Consider the following 23,306-nt stretch of genomic DNA (forward strand, 5'->3'; position numbering starts at 1 on the left):
ATTGCGTATGAGCTGATCGGCTGCTTTTGCAGAAAAACACCATCTCCCACGATGCATTGCGCAGGTAAGTGGAAGTACATCCTGAGTTCAAAGTTCAACATTTTAACACGCGTTTTTTAGTTGAGTAAGAGTAACAATGTATAGTATAAGTCCAGTATTATTATGAAAATACAATCGGGTTTTACTTTCTGTTTCTCTATCGACGTCTTCGTATGTCGGAAATGTCCTTGAAGGCATCAGAGCCCGACCTGATCAGGCTGATCTACCGCCATTTGAAGGAGCATGGTTTCCACTCAGCTGCCCAAGAGCTGCAGAGGCACAGCCCACAGGTCCACACACACATAAACACACACAGACACTCTGTTCACTGTATACAGTGAATATGACAGAAAGGTCATTTGAAACCATTTTAATAAGTAGTAACTAAAACAGTGTACGTACTTCAAATCGAAACATAAATTACAACAGACTTTGGGAAGTTTCTGAAAAGTAGGTTTGAATTGTTTTGTGATATACCGCAACTGCAGGCGTTCAGATGTCTATCCTCCTTATTTTTGGTTTCAGAGGAGGTGGGGATTTTTTCTGGCCTGTGGTGCAGGGTCCTGATGACTCCTAGTTTGTGTTGCAGTGCGTGATAAATGGCCACATATCTAGTGTTTTTATATAGTGCTTTTACAGAGCACTTTACAATGTTGATTCCCATTCACACACACTCTCACCCAATGATGGTGGTGGCTGCCATGCAAACCCACCGTGAGCAACTTGGGGTTCAGTGTCTTGCCCAAGGACACTCTGTCACAAAGCTCGGATTGGGGATAGACCTCACCAACTGAGCTGCAGGGTTAGTGGGAGTCAAACCATAGGTACTGGTCTGTGTGTGTGGTTTTCCTGTAGATTTCTATTTCTAGTTTGCCATAAGTCCCAACGTTCACTGCGCAGTCCACGAAGCTCAGTCTCTTGTCATTGGTGTCACTTGCATTTATGTGGTCTGTGAAACCCTGTCCCTCCGGAATCTTGTTCTCTACCTAGGTGTTTTCTACATGTCTGAACCAGTGGGTTGGTGCTGTTCCTTGAAAGGAGATGGGTGCTTTCTTCTTCACTTCCTCCACGTATAGGTTGGCAACAATCGGTGATACTGGAGAACCCACTGCACAGCCATGTTTCTGTCTGTAAAAGTCACCTCTGTAGGTGAAGTATGTTGTGTTCAGACACAAGTCCAGGAGGGAGCAGATGTGATCTTGGTTGAGGTTACTTCTGCTGTGCATGGTGTGGTCCTCTTCTAGTCTTTTTCTTCGACTGTCAGGGGATCGGAGGGGGGGATGGTGAAGAGGGAAGTGACCTGAAAGGATACAATGGTTCCTCAGTGTCCAGTTCCAGCTCTCTGACCCTGGCTGCAAAATCTTCTGAGTTTTGTATTAGGTGATCAGTGTGTCCAACTAACGGTGATAGGATGGTGGCCAAGTAATATGCAATGTTGTAAGTTACTGAGTTAATGCTGCTGACAGTGGGTCTGAGGGTTGCTCCTTCTTTGTGTATCTTGGGAAGTCCATACATGCAAGGGGTGGCTTCTCCTGCATAAAGTCAGTGGTAGGTCACCCTATCGATGGCATGGTCTCTTTCTTTCTTTTAAGCAGTCTATAAACTTTTTTCTTGTAGTTGTTGGTGGGATCTCTTTTCATCTTCTCATATTTATGATGGTCATCTAAGATAGTGGTGACTTTATTGTGGTAATCCTCAGTGTTCAGGACTGACTCTGTCTTATCCCTGCTGAGAGCTATCAGCGCCGTACTCTTCTGAGCAGTGAGGTTGGGTGGTGGCGGTTGAGCATTGGTTAATGCTGCAGAGACTTTCAACCGGAGTTGTTCTGCCTCTGCAATTGACAGATTGTTATTCCATGTGGCGGATTCTGTTGCTGTAATAAAACCCACAACTGCAACCTGTTTGGGGGTAATTGCAAAGTTTAGACTTCTGGCCAAGGTCTCCATCTCTGGCTGGTTGAGTTCCCTATCTGAGAGGTTCTTTAGCCACTTGTCTATTGTGTTTTCTGTTGTAGCTCCATCACATTTCTTACTCCTGGTGTGCCCCCTCTGCTGTCTGTTTCCGGTGGAGAAGAATGTCAAACGTCTTGGTTTGTCTCTCTTTCCCCATGTGGTGTTGGGCCTGTTGTGCATTATGGACAAATTGTGTGCCTCTGTCCAAAACTAGGTCAGGCAGGATGGTGGAATGTTTCTGGTAGAGGTTTTCTAATTTCTGTTTGAAAGTGTCAATGGTGAAGTGGATCTGTCTTATCCAACCAAACCTGGATGACTGAGAATCTTCACCGACAAGTGATCTTAAAGTTATGACAATTCAAACATCTCCTGAGAATAGTGAATATTAATTTGATATAAAGTATCAGTATTGTTTTAAACTGAGAAAGACCTAGTTTACTAATAAACTGCCTAATCAGTAAATGTTTCATGTATAGATTTTCTCAATATTCTGCAGGTAAAAAAAAAATCACCTGCCTCGCTATTTGACATCTACAGTTCCTGGTTAAAGTGAGTAGGATTTCTCAAACCTTTTCAGGAGTCAAACACATTGACTGGATATCATTTGTTGTAAATGGATGTTAACTAAGTATTGCTTCTATTTGTGACAGTGAATCAAAAAAGAAAAAGCACTCCAAAGTCTCCAAACGAGAAAGAACTCCAGCTAAAGGTACAACTTTTTGTTTTCCAGCTGACATAGATATCCAGCATGGAAATTTAAAGTCAGGGCTTAAACACTTTGTGTAAGTGTTTCAGTAAACTGTATGGCATGCTGTGCTCTTCAACCCTGTGTTCATTAGTTAATTGAAAGTTAATTGAAAGCTCTATTGACGCTCCTAGTTTTTTAAGCAGGATTTTTACATATTGGAAAAGACAACACATGAGTTTTCATCTTCTGTTTTTATATTTTTGCATCAGCTAAAAAAAATCAAAATTCAGCCACATCCAATTACATCCAGGCTGAGGACGACAGCGACTCAGACAGCGAGGAGCTCAGTCAGAGTCTACTGCCACAGGTGATGCAGAGAAAAAACCTAAATATCACTACATCTGATCATAACTGTTTGTCACATACATATATATATAGAGAGAGAGAGAGAGAGAGAGAGAGAGAGAGAGAGAGAGAGAGAGAGAGAGAGAGAGAGAGAGAGAAAGAGAGAGAAAGAGAGAAAGAGAGAGAGAGAGAGAGAGAGAGAGAGAAACTGATTTCCAGTCATGATTTTGATTTACTGATACAGATTACACCGAAATCAGCACCAAAAGCCAAGGCCCTGTCTTCACCCAAGAAAGATCAAAAGAGCAAAAAGAGCGCAATCAGCAAAGATCGAGCCTCGGTTAAGGTGTGTCTGACGTTTTTATTCCTATTTTGATGGGGGTTTTTTCTGTGTTTACAAATACTGGCGATCTCTATTTTAAATTAATTTGGTTTTTATTAAACAAAAGTCTGCAAAAACTGAAGCTGGTCCCCTTTCTCTTCAGGTCAAAATTCCAAAAAAGAAAAGCACCACCACTTCAGAGCAGAAATCTCCAGCTGCTGGTCCAGCTGGAAAAGTTGGTATGTCTGTGACTGTTTAGCTGAGGGCAGCAATCATTAAGAATCAAGAATAAAAGTGTTTAAATATATTATTTATCTGTTTTATAAACTTTTGATTTCCAGGCACAAAGAAAAAGAAGGATAAACCAGACACACAAAAAAAGGTGAGATTTTACTTTTTTAATTGCGGCATTGGCTAATTGGTACAATGAATGTTTTTAACTTTACTAAACATAGTATTTTTATTTTTAGTCCACTCCAGCAAAAAGGAAAAAAAACGAAGGTAAATCTTCAGGAAATGTGATCAAGAAAAGGACATCAAAGACTCCAACAGAAGACAAAGTCGGTGGAGATGATTCAGACTCTGACAGCAGTCTGGATGTGGAGAAATGGAAAAAACTTTTCCTGGAGATGACAGGTTGGTGTGTGTGTGAAAAGAGAGACTCATTTAGTGTGTTTACATGGACAAGAGCAGCGTTCACTAATAGGTGGACCGCAGTCTGGGTCCGGACCCAGAGCCAGAACCTACATATCATTGAGTTTGTATTCAGTTTTGGCAGAGATTACATTTCAAGTGGAGACTCTATACTGATGTTGTATCTATGCCGCTACTCCACAACAGGGACATCCTACTTGTCTTTTATTGGTCAGTACTCATTTCCATCGGTTTAGGCATAAGGACTGAGACTGGACAAGATGAGAATGTCAGCCAATCACAGGCAGATTAGGGCAGGCTTTTGTGAGTAGAGGTGCAGTAAATGAAGAAAAGAAGAAAATTAAATGAAGTGTTCACTCAGAGTTGCGTAGATTTTGGGACGTCACAAGAAAAACATTCAGTGATAGAGGCATTGTCAAGCAGAGTGCAGTAGCTGATTCCGTAAACTGATTTCTTAACTGTCATGTAAACAGGAAACCTGGTATCTGACTTGGCTTTCCCCAGTGACGTAACGATAGGCTGCAGAGTGAATAAAGGAGAGATCATTAACAGGGTGATGGCACCTCGTTTAAACAAAGTCTGCCTAAAATTTGACAGGTTTTTTTAAAATTCAGACAGTTCGAACTGTAGATTAGCTGCATGTCTCTCTTTTCTTGTTTCCTTCTTTCCCCTGCACTGTCATTCTGCAGTGGAAAAAAAAAACCTGAGAAAGAAATATATGCAGATTTCTACTAACCAGGTTATTTAGGTGCATGTAAATACTGTTCCCCAATTGCTCAAGAAAGCTGCTTTCTCTGAGTACCCTGGTTACGTAATTGTATGTGAATGCAGTCATTGAGTGCATTATTCCTCTGTAAGTATGCAAAGGATGTGAAGGTGAGAAGAAAGAACAAAAAAAACATGTCTACAATAAAGAAATAAACCAAAGTGCCCTGCGGATGATTGTGTTTCAAACACTCCTGTCAGCCCTGCCCTCTGGAGTGAGCTAAAGCTTATATTTTCAAAATCAGAGCACTTAAATTATTTTGATATTTAAATGAAGATCTTCCCAGTCAAAGGAGTGGTGTGTTTCTGGGAGGTTTTCACATTGAAAAGAGACGAGTTGAAGTGTGGAGAAAGTGAAGAAGTGTGGAAAATTCTGGAAATGGTAGAAAATGGGGCAGGTGAGAGAGATTAAAAGACAGGGAGAACTGTGTCCTTTCACTTAAACGGAGAAAGACAGCCATCAAACAGGGCAGCACCACCTCTGAACAACCACAGAAAACAGTAATTTCATACAAACAGAGCTGTGTATAGCAGCTGTGTGGCTACCATCAGTGTTTTCTTTTAAGTACCTGTGCCTCCTAGTAATGTTTGTTTAATGTCTTCACCGTGTTTTCTCTGTCCACAGAGGCTGACATAGCCAAGATGGACACCATCAATGCTCTGGACTCCTCTGCACCGCAACCCAAGAAAAAGAGAGTCAGAAAATCCCGGGCTACGCCTCCACCAAAACCCGATGCTCCCTTTCAACAGACTAATGGAACAAAGGAAAATAATGAAAAGGTTGAGGACAAGGTTTTGACAGAGACCCCAACAAAGAGTAGTAAAACTAAGAAGATCAGTCCAAAAAAGATTCCATCTAGGGCCTCTTCTGCCACCCTAGGCCAGGTGCAAAACCTCGACACTGTAGAGAACAGACCAGGTACATCCACTGTCCCCACTTCAAAACAGACACCAGTGAAAGAGAAAAGGAAAGCTGTGACTCCTAGTGAAGACAAACCTGGCGAGACAAGTGAGCCTAAGAAGAAAAAGAAGAAGGAGGAGGCAAGTAAAGACAAATTGGAAGGGAAAGCAAATGTTACTGGTGAAAGTGGAAAAGACAAAGACAGTAAAGAGAAGAAGAAAAATGAGAATCAAATCAGAGAGCAAGAGTTACTTGAAAAACCCATGGAGGAGAAGAAAAAGCCTAAGGGATCAGTAGGAGATGGCAACTACAATAATACTGAAAAAGAAATACTGGAGAAAAACAAAAATGGGGATCATGATAATAAGGAAATATCAGAGTCGATAATACAAGAAAAGAAAGCCAAAAAGAAGAAACGGGAAAAAACTGATAATGAGGACAAAACTGAACAGATGGCTGAAGAGAAGAAAAAGAAGAAGAAAAAGAAACCTGAGAGTGAAGAACATTCAGAGAGAAAAGTTGAAGAAGAGGATGATTCAGAACAAGTAGGCGAAGAAATGAAACAAAATACAGAGCAGATAGTTGTAAAAAACAAAGAAAAGAAGAAGAAGAAGACAGCTCATAGTGAGGAAATGTCTGAAAATTTGGAAGAAACTGAAAATTTGGAGCAGATCGTAAAAATCAAAGACAAGAAGAAAAAGGCAGCTCAGACAGAGGAAATGTCTGAAAATACTGAAGAAACAGAAAATTCAGAGCAGATCGTTGGTAAAAAGAAAAAAAAGACTGTTGATAGTAAATTAATCTCAGAAAATAATGAAGAACCTGAAAATTTAGAGCAGAAAGCTGTAAAAAATAAAGAAAAGAAGAAGACAGCTAATAGTGAGGAACTGTCTAAAAATTTTGAAGAAACAGAAAATTCAGAGCAGATCGTTGTAAAAAACAAAGGAAAGAAAAAAAAGACTGTTGATAGTAAAATAACATCAGAAAATAATGAAGAAACTGAAAATTTAGAGCAGAAGGCTGTAAAAAATAAAGAAAAGAAGAAAAAGACAGCTGATGGTGAAGAACTTTCAAAAAGGCTTGAAGAAACAGAAAATTCAGATCAGATTGTGGAAGCCAAGCAGAAAGATGTTGAAGATGGTGAGGAAAATCCAGAGCAGATGTTTAAAGAAAAAAAGAAGAAGAAGAAAAAGGAGAGGGAAAATCCTGATGAGGAAAGTTTAGACCAGATCTTTGAAGAAAAGAAGAAGGAAAAAAAGGCTAAAACTGCTCATTTTGAGGAACTATCTGAGCAGGTAGTTATAGAATATATGACAACAGAAAGGCCAGAGGGCAGAGACAGAGGTGAAATGTCAGACCAGGTTACTAAAGTGAGCAAGAAAAAGAAAAAGGACAGTTCACTCAAAACAAATTTAGTTGATGCAGAGCCACTACCTCCACCAAGCCCTGAGACCCCAAGTCCTCCGAGAGAGAAGAAAAAAAGTGAGTAACTAACTCTCAAACATCATGACAAAAAGCATATCTGTTCTCTGTCTTCATTTTAGTTGTCATTCTTTTAGAGAAAAGGTTGAAATCAGCTGAAATCCACCTGCAGCTTTTGTCCAAGACGCCCCAGTAACACAAACCATCCAAGCACCAAGTGACATCTACACAAAGGTTTCACAAAATAATCTTTACCAGATATAGATGATCGATTGTTGTCACCCTTTTTAGTTCCTAATGTCATTATTTAAGTGTTACAGTTGCTCTGATCTCCTGTTCACAGAGAAAGAAATCCACCAAGAGCACAGGGTCTTGATGCATCTTCATCCCCACAGAACTAAAGGATGAAATCAATCCAGAATATCCTCTCCATCCTTTTTCTAACATCTTTATTGTTAGAAGGATTTCTTAATTTACCTTTTTATTTTGGTACTTTTTTTTTTTTATCTCATTACATTATGTGTTTACTTGCACATTTGGCATACTGTGCCACTGATGTTGTTTTTATCTAAGGATTTGTACGTGTATGGCGATTGTATTTTATATGTGGTAGTTAATCCCAACTATCTGTTCTTAATGTTGGCTATGTTTATTACTATAATTACAAATGTACTAAATGTAATTGGTACAAAAGACAAACATTATGTAGAGAAAAAACAATTTCATTTTTAGGAAAAAAATAATATAGAATCTCGTTGTAATGGAATATATTTTAGAATGGGGTAAAAAAAATCAAATGTTTCATACAGCTTTTATATATGTATTGTGCTTTTTACAAAAACAACACAAATTAAACGCCGTATTTTTTTATTATTATTTTGCCACCTGAAGTTTATTGTTGTGGACACGTGGGTCAGAAATGGCACCGGGACATTAGTGCTGTTAGTTCATGTTCAGCGCCTCTTCCGCGGCGTCTGCTAGGTGGCGCTGCAGCCGGAGGAGGAGAATGGCAGGGACACAGAAGAAGATCCACGGTATCACAGCTACAGGGGCGTCCGTCATGAAGTAGGTTGTTGTGGGAACACATTTATTGTGAATTAATGTTTTTGAGGCGATGTGGAGGTTAAACAAAGTTCGCCACAAAGCTGGACGACAAGGCGGCGGCTTGGAGGAGCTCAGGTTAAAGAGACGAGAGCATGAAAAAGGTGAATGTTTATTTGATATAGTTAAGTCAAAACTCTATTTATACGAGGCTCAATATATACAAACGCAAGATTGAGATAATCGTTAGCTAAAAAAGGGATTTTATTTTATAAATGTCAGCGACTTGCAGTTGACTTAACCGCGTCTCTGTCATTGTCTGGAGTCGTTTTGCGTCTAATTTAAATTGTTTGTAGATTTTTTTGTTTTTTTAACCAGAAACCCCTTACACCGTGGTGTTCTTATACATTATTAAGCTTTTGTGACTGAATGTGACAGATCAGTGGCTTTGGGGGGCGTCTTTACACCGAATAGCAAACTCTAAAAGGGGTTTTGGCAGATGTTTGAAGCAAAGAGTAATGTGCCATGTGTCAATGACAATTGCTGCAGCACTGAGACAGGCCCGCAGAGACAGACAACTGGTGAGCAAGAGACTCCTGCTGAATGAAGATGAGGACCAGACAGAGATCACCATGGACACAGCCTCAGGAGAGCAGGTAGGACAGATGTGCCAGTTATTGTGTTCATCGGGCAAGTAAACCGAGCCATCTGAACATCTGCCTCTCTTTCCCAGGACATCATCAGCACGTTTAACAAAATTCAACACAATGGGCCAGAGAGAGAAGCCCAGCTAAAAGCTTTGAGTAAAGCTCTCCGTGACCCATCAGCACAGCTCACCTTTGTCAAGTATGGTGATGAAAATTGTTTTGACATCAAAATGAGTTTGTCTCATGGTTGTGTGTGTAACTCAGTGTCTTTCTGTTTAGGTTGGAAAATAGTGTGCACCTGCTGGTCGGCCTCCTCAGTGGCTCTGACGCTCAGTGTCGTCTGCAGGCTGCTCGGTGTCTTCATGAGCTGTCTCACTCGCCCCATACTGATGTGGCTGCAGCCTGTTTACCTGCCACCTCCTATCTGATCACCTACCTCTCTGGCCAGAGCGCCAAGTTTACTGTGGGCATTCACTCATACCAGGCTGTGCAAAATATAACTCTCCAATTATGTAGGATGTTTTAAACGGTGTGTGTGTTTGTGTGTGTTATTATGTACACAGGAGCTGTGTCTCTACACGCTGGGTAATTTATGCCCAGATAGTGATGTCATTCGAGAGAAAGTCTTGGCCCAAGGAATCATCCCAGCTCTGGCCAATTGTATTGAGGTAAACAAGCAAAATCTGTTGGTCTTGTCTAGTCTAACAGCATCTAAACATTAAGAAAGAATTTATACCTTGTCAATATATCCGTCATCTTTTTAATACTGTATTTTGTAAAGTTTTTGCAACAAAGCTGCATTAGTATCAAATTGCATTAGAGAGACTGAGTGTCTGACTGTGTGTCCAGAACCAGAGACATAATCTAGCAGTGGTGGAAGCTGTGGGCTTCACCCTCTCTCAGCTTCTCCAAGCGAAAGATGCAGCAGTGAAAATTGTCCCGTAAGCACAGCAACACACCTCAGAAAGTGTTAAAATCACTCATTTTATAAGTTGTTCATTACATTAGACACTGTTGTCAGTTCACTGGTCTGTTCACAGGATGGTCCTGGCCTCCAGCTTATCTTCACACTTGTTGTCAGTCTTGACTCCTGACCCAAAGTTTGGCCTGGGACCTGCCATCGAGTCTGCTTGGTGTCTACACTACCTTACGTGCAGGTGAGAGATTTCGGTATTCTCAGCCAGTCTGTGTATTTACTCTCGTCATTATTTTAGTTACTTTAAAAACTGTCTCTGTCTCTGTTCTGTCTTTATATTACTTGAAGCACTGAGAGTAACGGAGAGCTTTTGGCTCGTGGGGCCCTTTTGCGGTGCAGTTCTCTGTTGGTGTCACTGAGTGGTGCTGTGGCTGAAGGAACCGAAGAAGAAGGAATGGAGCTGGTGAGGAAATGCATAGATGAAATACACATCTCATTATGTGCATTGCTTTTCAACTCATGTTTTTCTTTCTTGTTTTGATTATTCTTTTTTTTTAGTCATTTATTTTATTTATTTATTTTTAACAAATCTTTTTTACCCCAGTACTTTTCATTACTGCAGACAAGATTATACATTGATTGGTTGCTTTAATCTGCTCTACCAGGACCTCATTGGTTTCAGATTATGCCCGAATTGTAAGAAAATGCAGCCACATAAAATATGCTTGAAAAAGCACATCCTTCACTGTGTACAATTTAAGCAATAATACATATATGCTTTTTCTTCGGTCAAAGTATCTCACAACTTTATAGGCAGTTGTATGCCATTTTCTGTTGGTGCATACAAGAAGCTTTGAAAGCAGAAAGTTTAAGCATCATATGTAACACGTATGTAATCAGAAATGTTCCCAAAAATGTGTGTTTTTTTTCTGTTTTTCCTTTTGATTATTCATGAAAACAGCTTTTCACTTTATGGGTTTCAAAGTGGAATATGTTGCATTATAGTTAAACTATCTCACTATTATCCCTTTAAAGAAATGCATATTTTTAAGTTAGCTTGTGATACATGGGAAATTACTTTTTAGTCATAATGATTGATTTTATGAACATATTCAGGAAAATGTGTTATAATGTAAACTATAAACCATTTGTAATCTTTAATATAAAGTATGGAAACAAGCAGTGTTGTGTGTGTAAACTCTAGGTTTGGTTGCCCCTTTTCAGCTCATCTGTCCTGTGGTGCGGTGTGTGGGAAACCTCCTGTCCTCCTGCCCAGTGGGAGACCTGAACACTCATGGGGGTGACATCCATATTGTAGCTTCTCTGTGCATATTTCTCCAGACTTACATACAGTCTCAGCCAGCCTTGGCCAGGGAGTGTTCCTGGGTCCTGAACAACCTCACAGGTTAGATCATTCACCTACCATCACTTCTTAACTCTACTGAATTCAAAACACATACTTCTGCCCTGATTTTTATATGAACGGCCAGAGGGGTTTCTCTTTACATCCACCAGGATCTGGGTTCATGCATCACTAAAAGTTTAGAATATTTCATTTAATGAAATGAAATGAAATTTATCTCATTTAATTGACTGAATTGTAAGTGAACAACACGCACCTACAACTACAAAGAGAAAGAATTTTAACATCATTGAGAACTTGATCTTGTCTCAGACTTTTATTCATTAATTTTACAAACTTCTCTGATTTTTTTCATGTAATTGACATGTAGCAGATTTGCTAAAGCCATGTACTTTGTGAAAATGTTATTAAAATGTCTCTTTTGGAAAAGGTTTTCTGTACTGTTAATGAAAACTTGTGTCTTGCACAGGGACGTCTGTCAAAGGCATATAAATTGATCATGAGAGTTTACTTCTCTAATTACTCAAAGATTTATGTAATGTACTTATGGCTGTGGCTGTGTGTAATGTGATTTGTTCTAATTTCTTTCATATTTCTCTCTTTGTTCAAGCTCACTCCAGCACATTCTGCTCTGCTCTGCTGAGTCTCAACTTGGTCTCTGGGCTAATCCAGCTTCTGCCTTTCTCTCAAGGCATCAATACAATGGTCAGTGTAAGCCAAAGCCACAATTTGATCGTTATTTCCATTTTTTATTTTATTAATTTGATTATCATTCCTTTTGTAGTAGGCAGCACAGTGCTCGAGTGGTTAGCACAGCTGCCACACTGTTAGAATGTCCCCGGTCTGAATTCCTAACCAGCTGCGGCCTTTCCGTGTGGAGTTTGCACGTTCTCCCCATGCTTGTGTGGGTTTCATCCAGTTACTCTGGTTTCTTCCCACCATAAAAAAAACGGCATCTGGCATCTGGGGTAGCCTCCAGCCCCCCCGCGACCTTGAACAGGCTAAATGATTACAGATAATGGATGGATGCTTTTGTAGTATATTCAATGTACAGTCCTTGTGGAAGTAACAATCAGCACTGCATTTGTTCTGCTATTGTCATCTTTGGTTGAGTCTAGGGCTTCATCTTTGAAGTCCTGCATTAACTACCACCATGTTACACTCCTGTCTCACTGGCCTGTGTCTTCTTGTTGTCAGATCATTAGGGTTCTGGGAAATATTGCCCACAAGAAAAAGGAGTTCTGTGTCCAGCTGGTCCAGCTTGGATTGCTCTCTGCACTGTGTGCTACACTGAAAATGGCAGACCACGAAATGGTGACTCTCAGTCTGGAGGTCCTTTTTATTCTTGTAGTTAGCAGTCCACAGGTAAGAAAGGCATGAGTGGCACCAAGCTATATACGATATTAATCAGCATTTGTTAAGCTCCTGTATTATTTGTAAAATTCTACTATTCTTTACTCTAAAATGATGAGTTGCTTTTTCCACTTAGGTGGCAGAGATGTTTGCAGGGCAAGGTGGAGTTTCACTGTTAGAAGCAATTCAGTACAACAGTGAAGGAGAGATGAGGCGAAGGGCAACATTCATTCTGGAGCACCACCTACTGTCCTACTGAGCACACCGTTCCATAAATAGAGTCTGTAATATTAGGAATTCAAAAGTGAATCAATAATCTGTTGTGTTGCAGCCAGAAAATATCCCAGGTCCCTAAACCAACATGAAGGCATCATACTCACACCTATGGGATACAGTGTGTCTTGAAGCACAGAAACCACACTTGAGGATATAGTACAACTTGTTTAGATTTTGACTTGTGTACATTTGGAGTCTGTATAATTCTGAGTGACATGCAGTTTTAAAAATTTAAAATTAGCTCTTTAATGACCTTAAATATGATGTACGAAGATATATTTTTAATATAGGTTATCAGTGTTGTTACAGATAGTATTTTGATAAATTTACAGAAAAAAGATATGTATTTTTATAGCGTAAAACTTACTTAGTATTTACTATAGTATGTACTATAAGATGAGTTAAGTGGATGATAAACATTTTTTGTGACAATAATGTGATGCCAGTAATGTTTTGAAAACCATTTAATAACTTATAAATTTAATAAATATCAACTTTACAACAAGCATGAAAGCCTGAGATGACAATATTATGTAGATAACAGAAATTCACTTGTATTGATATGGTTACTTTAATTGGTTTTGTTTTTTTGCAATTTCATGTTAATTGTATTCCTGTTATTGTTCCTGCTTTATTGACATGGGGATTATTTAATGTTTTTGAGAAATGTAAACGTGTTCATAACATGCTTATTTTTCTGAACCCCATATAGAAATCAATGTTTTTTTATGAAATTGAAGGTACTGTTGTGGTGAAAAGCCCAGTGATAATATGTGTATATAGACATTGCTCATTGATCCATCTTAGAAAAAGAAATGCCTGGGACTATTGTCTCGGTTTTTAAAACTGAGAAAGAGCTTCTTTTGTTTGAAGCAAATGGGTAACTGGTTGTTTCTTTTTTTAATAGATCATTAAATCCATTTATTGAGTAGATACATTTGATTAATGTGCAGCATTTACAAATTCTTAGTTCAAATCTATGAAGTTGATTTAATTTACTACCTTCTGTTACTCAGGTGTCCTCCCACAGTCCACAGAAATGCATGTTTTTGACTGTAAAATTGCTTGTAAATGTGAATGAGGGTGTAAATGGATGTTTATGTGTATGTCTCTCTGTGTTGGCCCTGATATACTGTAGACTGGCATCCTCTCCAGGGTGGACACTGCCTCTCACCCAGTGACAGCTGCAATAGGCTCCTGCAACCGTGACCCTGAACAGGAAAAGCAGTTACAGATAATGGATGGATAGATGAATGGACTACAAACAAGGCAAAAAGAGACCTCCACACTATTAAAGCAGCCCTTTTTTTATTTTTTGAACCTTTTTACTTGTCTTTAACCCGCCTTATTCTTCCAGCACCAATGAGTAGTGTTAATTTATCAAGAGTAGAATGATAGGCAGGATTAGATTATTAGAAATCTGTTGTTTAACCTCAGACAGGCCAGTATGTGTAGACCATTTGGCGACGTAACTGGACTCAACATCAAATATTCATTTTTGTTTCCAATAACATAATATATTTTACACTTCAAATCTTTAAATACAGAGCGAATACAGTTCTGTGGAGCTGGTTTGAACCTTTTTATATTTGACATTGAAACAACCTTCATGTCCCTGGATTTCCTCACAGATCATCTCAGTGGGACTTTATTAGGAATTCATTACTGAGTGAACATTGTACTGATGAACAGTCTCCATAGTTGTGACTTGCAGACTTCAGCTCCTCCTCTTAATAAAAAAAAACTTAAAATTTCTCATCTGAGAGTACTGTTTTTGCAGGCAGCAGACACGTGCAGTCGTACTGCAACACCTCAGCTACTCTAATGTATTGTAGACTCTCGAGTACTCGTCTTGATCAGTTCTTATTCTGTTGCACCACAGTTACACGCAGCCTAAACTTTACTGTCAATGTCGGGCACTGAGCCAATAACTACAGGGACAACAAACAATCTAGAGGCAGACCACATGGTGCTAATGTCCAGTAAACCTCTGCATCGTTTTGTCCAACAAGAGCCCAGAACTCTCAGGGTAAGATATCGAACAACCCAGGGCCACAGAAATGTGGACAGTGGACAGTTATAGGAACATATAGTAAATATGTGCATAGCAAAAGACACCAACAGCAACTGTGTCCATAATTTATAAATTCTGTCTTCTCCTTTACAGATTGTTATTGTGATGTTTGGCTGTGCTGAGGTCCTGATGGGATTTCTGTGAGGGAAGAAAGTAAATTTAGTCATATGGTTAGATAATTAGCAAACAATCAACCAAGATGAGCTATTGAAGAGGTCACAAAGAGGACAAGAGATCATAGGATGGGTCGTGTTTGGAGGAATGTTTGAGATCACAGCAGGCACTTTGTTGTTACAAGGCCCAAGCAATGTAGCAGATAGTGAGTCCTGGGGTCGCAAGATCTAAAAGAGGGTAATAAAAGGGTTTTATTGACTTTGTTACTGATATCTTCAGATAATCTAGAAAGGGACAAGAGTGATGACTGTCAACTGCGTGCACCTGGTTTCTTCATTCATGTTTTGTGAGGGTGGTTCCTTTCTTGGGTTTAAGTATAAATAGAAGGGGTTTGAGAGATACAAGTCAGAAAACAACACTCAACATCCATGTGTTCTTCTCCATGCCGGCATGTATTAAACTGAGATGGTTCATCACGCTGAGTTCTATAATAATTCTTCCAAGAGGAAAAATTTCTATTACAATTTGGCGACGAGGATGGGATGGACATTCTGCTGATCATCGCTTGAGTCCAGACTGAAGGTTACTGCCGGCCAGGGAAAGTTCCGCTCCGACAAACGGAGGCCTGGATCACGCCTGATGTCAGGGACAGGTGGCGGACAGCAGATGCTCCATTCAAACAATAAGTGAGTACGGCGTTATGAACCATTTCTTTTTAGTAATAGGTCATCGAAGTTGTGTAAAGCCTGTGTGGTAGCAACTGTAATATTCTTGTAAAGCCTGTGTGGTCTAGAATATAAACTTAGATTCGTGTAAAACCTGTGTGGTAGCGAAAGATTAAGTTATAGTCGTGTAAAGCCTGTGTGGTAGCGACCAATTCGTGTAAAGCCTGTGTGGTAGCGAATAATTGTCTGTGTAATTCTATGTGTTTTGAAAGAAAAAGGAAAAAATTAAGTAAAAAGGTGAAATAAGGGAAATAGATACATGTATACTACTAAAAAGTACCATCCTAAATAACTAAAGAAATGAATCAAAAATACATGTACATGATACATGTAAATAAATAAATACCTAGTTAGCTTACATATATAAAAGTATAAAGTTTGATTTAAGTTCCATATGAATACAATGGGCATATGACTGAGAGAATACAAGAAAAATATATATAAGCTTTGTGATGACTCCTTCAGTGTCTAGTGTGCACAAACCACTGTGCTTACTGTAGGGTAGTTGCTCGGAACGAATGTGTCATACAAACTACCTGGCTGAAGGAAGTCATCCGAAGTTAGTGTATGTGTGATAAGATCCAACCCTACAATGAGATGGGAAGATCAGTATGACTGAGTAATTAGTGTGTGATTGATAAGCCCATTGAAAGTTTAAGCACAAACCACAGTGAGTCTAGAAAACATGGGGAACAAACCGGGGAAATTAGAAAAATGATCTGATCCTCTTACAGGCCCTGCTAATGAAATAGCAGATAAATGGGGAGAAAGTGTGATTAAGGATGTTGCACTTTGGCACCATATAACACAAGTGTTTCCCTTGTATGCTACACTAAGTACAGACTGTTTAGAATGCTGTAAAGTAATGTTATAAGAAGGAGAAGAGTAAGTGTAAAGAAAGGGAAAGAAAGTAGGGAAGAACAAAATAGATTTGCACTCTTCCCAAAATTAGGAAAGAGAGGCAGAAAAAAATCTTCTGCAGGAGTTATGTTGTATATGAAAGTAATGAGTATAGAAGAGAAACCTGAAGGAGAAATAGAAACGTAGGGCAAGAGATAGGGTCCTACCCCCTCCATATGCTGTCTCCAGGCCTATTGCCCCTCCTCCACAGGGTCAAGCTGTGGCCCCTGCCGGTGACCAAGCACATGAAGCTCAGAAGAGGAGGACATTGAGCAAATTTACTGCCACAAAATCCTCAAGCACAAGTGCTCATCTACAGACTGTGGCAGCCGGATGAACTGAAGGAGGTGATATAGGCATTACATGATCCCCAAAGAACTGGTGGTGGGAAACAGGTTGCAGCAATGCAACAACTATGTATAACCCAACTTTGCAGGAGGTGGAAGTTGTGTGTCGTAGAATTTTCAAGCTACGATGGTCCACATTCTGTCCTGCTAACTGGTCCACGACTGCACCATGGGATTACAAACATTCAACACCAAAACTGGGTTCATGGACACCACCAAGTTGGGGAGTAAGTCAACCATTGCTGTTACATCTGTGATGGCTATGGACAATTGCCACGTCTGTCTCACAATTTGAAAGACAAACTATCAAGAGGGAGGAGGCACAGAGGAATTTTGACCACAGGCACCTCCTCAGGGACTTGCTGTTCATTCTCCAGGACTGCAGGCTTCTCAACCATAGGTGACAGTAGGGGTAGGTCAGAGCATTAAGCAGCATGTTGACACACTCAAAGAAACACAATCTTTAGTGATAGACCACCTTGAGTAACTCAACATACAAGTTAGAACTAAGCATTAGTTCACTTATGACACTGACAGCCAAGAAGATGTTTATGCTTGACATAGTACCTGACAAATTGTGGGCTATAAGCAAATTAGATTTGGAAATATTCAATCATTAATAGATAAAGGTGCCGTAGTGGAATGTTCCCATGCAATACCTCTATCTTGTCTGTAAAGAAACCAAATGGGGGATGGAAACCGGTCCAAGACCTTAGAGCTGTAAATGAAGCAGTTTACCATCCGGCTCCAACAGTGCCTAATATAAAAATTCTGATGTGTCAGGTTCTAGGAGATGCCTGCTGGTTCTCACATTTATTGATTTAGTGAATGCATATTTAGCATTCCTGTCCATCCTGATTCACAATTCTGGTTTGCTTTCACTTTCAATGGTAAACGGTATACCTTGACGCGTTTGGTGCAGGGTTTTTCTTCCAGTCCTACAGTATTTCTGTGGCAGTGGTAGAAAATATCACATAGGGAGTCCCATGTGGTAGTTCACTTGTTCAGTATGTTGACGATTTGTTAGTTTGTTCACAAACTCAGATGGCCAAACTGACACAGTGTCTCTACTTTGTTTTCTGGCAGAAAACGGCCACAAGGTTTTGAAAGACAAGTTAAAACTTGTCTCACAATCTGTGTGTTATCTTGGCCATATCATAACTCCGGAGGTAATAATTAGGTCCTACACGCATCCAATCAATTCTGGATGTGCAAAATTAACAACGAAAATTGAAAATCAATTGATGTATTTCTAGGCTTAGCAAGCTATTGCTGTCCATGATTATAATTACGTGGAGATCTCCCAACCCCTGTATGACAACACACATGGGGAAAACATATGGCCATGACTGACTGACTGACTTTTACTGACTTTACTGACTTTAAAAAAGATTCTGTCAAGTCTCTGTGCTTAGGACTTTCAGAACATAGCAAATCTTTTATTACTTATAGGATATTATTCAAAACATCTCTCAACAATAGAGAGAGGTATGGTTGCAGGTTTACAAGTTGTAGTTACTAAAAGTAGTTTTGTCTAAAACTAACATTGCTATTATGTGTCTGCTAACAGTGCATGTTATTCTCTGAGTAAAAACACTCATCTCACACCATCTAGGTTATTGCACTGCAAATCGTCTTACTAACCATGTCTTATATTACATTGTACTGTCCTTAAACTTTACATCAACTTTACTCCCTACAGCTGAAGATTGAGAACCACATTCCTATTCATTTAATCCTGATTGTGTTTTTTGTAGATAGATCTACAATGTGGACTTCCTCAAATGGCTCACCTTGTGTGGCTTATGCCAGTTGTAACTCGCTATATAAGAGAGACTTGGTTGCTCTAACCTGTGTTTTCATTTTAGGAGCTGCACAGCACAGCGCAGTCTCTTGTAATCATCAATTTGTCTGTCTTCTGTCTGTCCAGAATAATGTTTTCCCTTAAATGATGTGTCCTTGTTACAAGTAGGGCTCATGCAGGTGAACAAACTACTTGGAAGAAGAAGGGGCGCACTAACCTTTCTTCTGGAGTCTGGGTGGATCTACTAGGTCTCCTGGTACTACCAAAATCCATGTTGTGTTTCTAAATTGACTCATGGTTTTGACCATGTCTCAAAAGGGGGTATGATGGATATTGTAAATACATTGTGGTATGCAGGTTTTTCCTGTTTTCCTGAGAAAATGTGTGATTTGGGTTACTAATAATGTTGGCAGGACTACAGAAATGTTCATGTCAGCACTTCCAAACCCTGAAGGCCTTTTTGAATATTTGATGATGGATTTGATTTAATTAATTTTCTGGTTATAAGTATTGTTTAGTGAGAATAGACATGTTTTCAAAGTGGACTGAATGTTTTCCCTGAAGAAATGCTTCTGCTGTCTTAGTAGCAAAGGCATTACTTTGAGAGGTAATCCCAAGATGGGGACTTCCTTCATAACTAAATAGTGATAATGGTTCACATTTTGTAAATAATGTAATGCACAGTCTTTCAGAAAGTCTTCAGATAAATCTAAAAACACTGTGCCTACCATCCAGCCAGTGGAGGTGCATTGGAAAGATTAAATCATATACTGAAAACTAAACTCATGTGACTAATACACCCTTCCTATAAAATAGGGTTGAGCCTAATAGGAGTGGATGATGAGATGTAAAGATAATGTTGTGCACTAAACCATTCTTTAAAGCTAATTTTCCCTGAGGTAAAAGTTGCCCTTCCTGAGCCTGTAGTTGGGCAAATCCACACCATCCAGCCAGGAGAATGGAGTTTTGTAAAAGACCTCAGAAGGAAGCACTGGCACCAGCCCTGTTGGACGGAACCATATGTGTGTTCCTGACCACTCCACCCGCAGTCCAGGTTGTTGAGAGGGATACCAGTGTAGATCTTTGTAGAAATGATGGCTCCAATAAAAAGATGGCTGGGAGCTGAAAGGATCTTTGCTGGATGTTCCTGACTGCAGCTTTCATCATCAGAATGATAGAAATGGTTGGCATCTACCAATCCACATCCACTGTTGCATCAAGGAACAGCAACAGAGAAGGAAGAGTCATACACTTTCTCCCAACAGGAAAGACTGAGGAGTCAAATGAGAAAGAAAGTGATAGTGACTTATCACTTATGTAAGGTCAAAGACTCCTGAATAAGATGACATCACAATGCCCGAAAGAAAGATGCAGAGGACAATTGTTTGAACAATCTGAATTGAAACCTTGGGGATTTGACATAGATTTAGTTTTATCAAAAAAATTCTGTTTATGCTAAAAGTCAGTATTCTTACTTTAGTGGCACAAGACCAGTTTCTATGGACCACAGTCTAACATTCTGGTTATCCAAGGTCCACTGTCGAATTGGCATTCACTATTTAAATTAGAAAGAAAACATTGTCCATTCTTAGATCCTGTTATTAGTCTAGTACAGACCTTTGCGAGATATACAGATGTAAATGATGTAGGCAATATTGTAAGCATTCTCATGTTACGTGTTTTTTTTACATGTGCTATTACTTTGATGCATGCTTTTATTTATAAATGGTTAGGGAGAATCATTGGTGATGAACAGACATCAATGTATGTTAAAATACACACGAATGAACTAACTAGCTATGGATCCCATATCTGACTGGGCCCAGGAAAACCTTAGACTGATAGTGATTTACATGACGGAACACCATAATTCCTATAATACTGTTTACATTTAATTTTGCCTATTTTTTAAAAATGTTTTGTTGAAATAGTCTGCTTAGCTAACACTACATATTTTTGAGTTTCCTAAATTTACCATGTTGACACTTTGTGTCAAAAGGGGGGAATGTGAGGGAAGAAAGTAAATTTAGTCATATGGTTAGATAATTAGCAAACAATCAACCAAGATGAGCTATTGAAGAGGTCACAAAGAGGACAAGAGATCATAGGATGGGTCGTGTTTGGAGGAATGTTTGAGATCACAGCAGGCACTTTGTTGTTACAAGGCCCAAGCAATGTAGCAGATAGTGAGTCCTGGGGTCGCAAGATCTAAAAGAGGGTAATAAAAGGGTTTTATTGACTTTGTTACTGATATCTTCAGATAATCTAGAAAGGGACAAGAGTGATGACTGTCAACTGCGTGCACCTGGTTTCTTCATTCATGTTTTGTGAGGGTGGTTCCTTTCTTGGGTTTAAGTATAAATAGAAGGGGTTTGAGAGATACAAGTCAGAAAACAACACTCAACATCCATGTGTTCTTCTCCATGCCGGCATGTATTAAACTGAGATGGTTCATCACGCTGAGTTCTATAATAATTCTTCCAAGAGGAAACATTTCTATTACATTTCAGCTGGTTGGTGAAGATGCATATAGCTTGTATGGACTCTATATCCCCTTCTGGCAGAGAGCACTGGTACATAACACTTGTGTATTTAGTGATGCCATGCAGAAAATGGAGACGTACTGTACTTCTTTGGCACTATGTGTTCCCAATATACTGTCCTTTTAGTTTGGAAGTAGAGATGCTCTCATCTTGAAAATCTACAAGCCCCCTCAAAGTGGCGGGTCAAAGGTTTTAGCAATAGTTTGACATTTTAGACAATGCGTCAGTCATTTTTACACTTTAATCAAATGAAATATGTTGATTAGTGAACTTTAGTGCTGGTAGGTAAATTTCTTTTACCTTTGAAGAGAGCCAATGCAAATGTGTTGTTGGTAACATGCTGCTTCTTATTCCTATTACAGTACAGACATGACAGTGGTTTTTGACATGTAATCTAACTTTTGGCAAGAACTTAATGTTCTGTTAAAACAAAATCTGTATCGATCCTTCTTATTTAAAAAACAAAGTTAAACGAGTCCAGCCTTTATGCCTTGCCAGCCAACCACTTGCAGCCACTCTTTTGTCATACAGGCATAAGTTAACGGATTGCTCTTCACATATATTTTGAAAAAGTTGTTATATTAAAAATCAGGTTTAAAGTTCCAGTGGATTTGATCAAATGACTTTGTAGTTACAGCTACCAAGCTGGTAACATGATGTGAAAACGCAGGAAAGCTCACATGCAGTCATCAAGATACCTATGTGAACCAGGTACAAAAGTAATGTGGTCTTTTGTTTTTTTGTTCTTTGTCTTTAAGTTTCTTCTCCATCCAAGAAGATGGTAAATAGCTAGAATTTATGCTCTAGTTAATTTTAGTTTGTTACACATTTTTTCTGTGTACAATAACCTAATTTTTTCTAGGTGACTGTGTGTTTTGCCATGTATTTGGTTTCCTTCTTTGGAATATTATTCTCTAATGGCTACAGAATAAACTGTATCATCTATTATCAGTACAAGATAGAATTGATAGACCAATGGGACAACTACAGACTGGTGAGTTACATCATTCATTTATCGAGTAAATGGACTCTGTGCGTATTTTCACATGGTATGCATAACTCCCTTCTTTTAATTTTCGCTGCTTTAGGACCAGCTTTCTGGTGTTGAGGGCATACTGTTAATATGCTCTCTGTGCGTGTCAGGGCTTCTCATCTTCTTGTGTGTTGTTGCACGTTTAGCACTGAAATCCACAAACACTCAGGTAAAACTTTTTTTACTTCAACAGATTTTAAATCATCATTGCAATTTTACCCTTTGCAGCTAAGGGACCTTTTTAAAACCAGACAAGACATACCAGGAAGGATAAGATGGGATTCTCTCTGACCTTTCAATACTTATCTAGAGCAGGAAACATTGTAGTCTCTTTAAATTCTGGTTGCACTGGTTGTATGTGGATCATCACCAGCACATTAAACAGAAGGTGAATTATCCAGTTATTGCACATTGGATAAAAGATAAAATTGACATTAGAGCTATGTCTAAAAATATGCAGGATAAATGTATTGTATTTTACTCCTTAAGCTCTTAATCTGTTGCCTTTTACCTGAAACATAACCCAACATGAATCACATGTTTCTTTATTTTATATCAACCAAAAAAGCCTAACTGAGATTAAAAATCTTTTCAAGAGTACCTTAAAAATATGCAACAATAAGAATGAGTTAAAGGCAGTGTATACAAGATAACCCAAATTCAAAAGACCAATTTAAAAACAACAACTGAATAACAGCCAGGTGAAGTTGTAAGTTTTACCATGTTACTATGATGTATTATTTGCAATGAGTCGTGTGACTCAATTGTAATTTTATTGCCTTCTTGTTTTCCTGTTTCCTTTCTTGTTGCACCTCCGTATCTTCAACAGCTTATTGTCCAGTGCATCCCAGCACCAGCACCAGCACCAGCACCAGCACCACCACCAGCACCAGCACTAGCACTAGCACCACCAATGAGTGTCACAACACCAAACTAAAATCAGCCTTTTCGGGGATTATTCTGCAGTAACTAACAGTTGTTTTCCTGAGAGACCATGTGAATGTTCCTCTACTTTATGTTAGAACATTAGACTTTGAATTTAAGCATCATTGCAAATAGACCTTAGCTTCAGATACTGATAT

General features: G+C 39.1%; 2 protein-coding genes and 1 long non-coding RNA gene across 3 annotated transcripts; all 3 read left to right on the forward strand.

The window, feature by feature from the left end:
- Positions 1–69: 69 nt before the first annotated feature.
- On the forward strand, positions 70–7,322 carry tcof1 (treacle ribosome biogenesis factor 1). Its single transcript, XM_067518676.1, has 10 exons — positions 70–329; positions 2,488–2,540; positions 2,642–2,700; positions 2,949–3,046; positions 3,269–3,370; positions 3,510–3,585; positions 3,688–3,728; positions 3,817–3,982; positions 5,391–7,148; positions 7,226–7,322. The coding sequence occupies exons 1-10, from the start codon at positions 213–215 to the stop codon at positions 7,282–7,284; spliced, it is 2,529 nt and encodes an 842-aa protein (XP_067374777.1). The 5' UTR covers positions 70–212; the 3' UTR covers positions 7,285–7,322.
- Positions 7,323–8,076: 754 nt separating this feature from the next.
- Positions 8,077–14,008, forward strand: tmco6 (transmembrane and coiled-coil domains 6). The gene is made up of 12 exons (XM_067518677.1): positions 8,077–8,293; positions 8,679–8,785; positions 8,863–8,975; positions 9,056–9,239; positions 9,340–9,444; positions 9,626–9,717; positions 9,817–9,933; positions 10,041–10,155; positions 10,917–11,097; positions 11,666–11,760; positions 12,253–12,420; positions 12,545–14,008. The coding sequence occupies exons 1-12, from the start codon at positions 8,203–8,205 to the stop codon at positions 12,665–12,667; spliced, it is 1,491 nt and encodes a 496-aa protein (XP_067374778.1). The 5' UTR covers positions 8,077–8,202; the 3' UTR covers positions 12,668–14,008.
- A 7,948-nt stretch (positions 14,009–21,956) lies between these two features.
- On the forward strand, positions 21,957–23,085 carry LOC137134151 (uncharacterized). Its single transcript, XR_010915385.1, has 3 exons — positions 21,957–21,972; positions 22,280–22,393; positions 23,054–23,085. It is a non-coding gene; the product is annotated as an uncharacterized lncRNA (long non-coding RNA).
- Positions 23,086–23,306: the final 221 nt, after the last annotated feature.

Source organism: Channa argus, chromosome 10, assembly GCF_033026475.1.
Source record: "Channa argus isolate prfri chromosome 10, Channa argus male v1.0, whole genome shotgun sequence".
NCBI lineage: Eukaryota > Metazoa > Chordata > Actinopteri > Anabantiformes > Channidae > Channa > Channa argus.

Excerpts from the sequence above, each read along its gene's own strand:
- tcof1 (XM_067518676.1), top strand. The coding sequence starts at position 213 with ATGTCGGAAATGTCCTTGAAGGCATCAGAGCCCGACCTGATCAGGCTG. Across the intron at positions 3,586-3,687 it reads TGGTCCAGCTGGAAAAGTTG|GCACAAAGAAAAAGAAGGAT; the intron begins GTATGTCTGTGA and ends TTTGATTTCCAG. Across the intron at positions 3,729-3,816 it reads AACCAGACACACAAAAAAAG|TCCACTCCAGCAAAAAGGAA; the intron begins GTGAGATTTTAC and ends TTTTATTTTTAG.
- tmco6 (XM_067518677.1), top strand. The coding sequence starts at position 8,203 with ATGTGGAGGTTAAACAAAGTTCGCCACAAAGCTGGACGACAAGGCGGC. Across the intron at positions 8,976-9,055 it reads GCACAGCTCACCTTTGTCAA|GTTGGAAAATAGTGTGCACC; the intron begins GTATGGTGATGA and ends CTTTCTGTTTAG. Across the intron at positions 10,156-10,916 it reads AAGAAGAAGGAATGGAGCTG|CTCATCTGTCCTGTGGTGCG; the intron begins GTGAGGAAATGC and ends GCCCCTTTTCAG.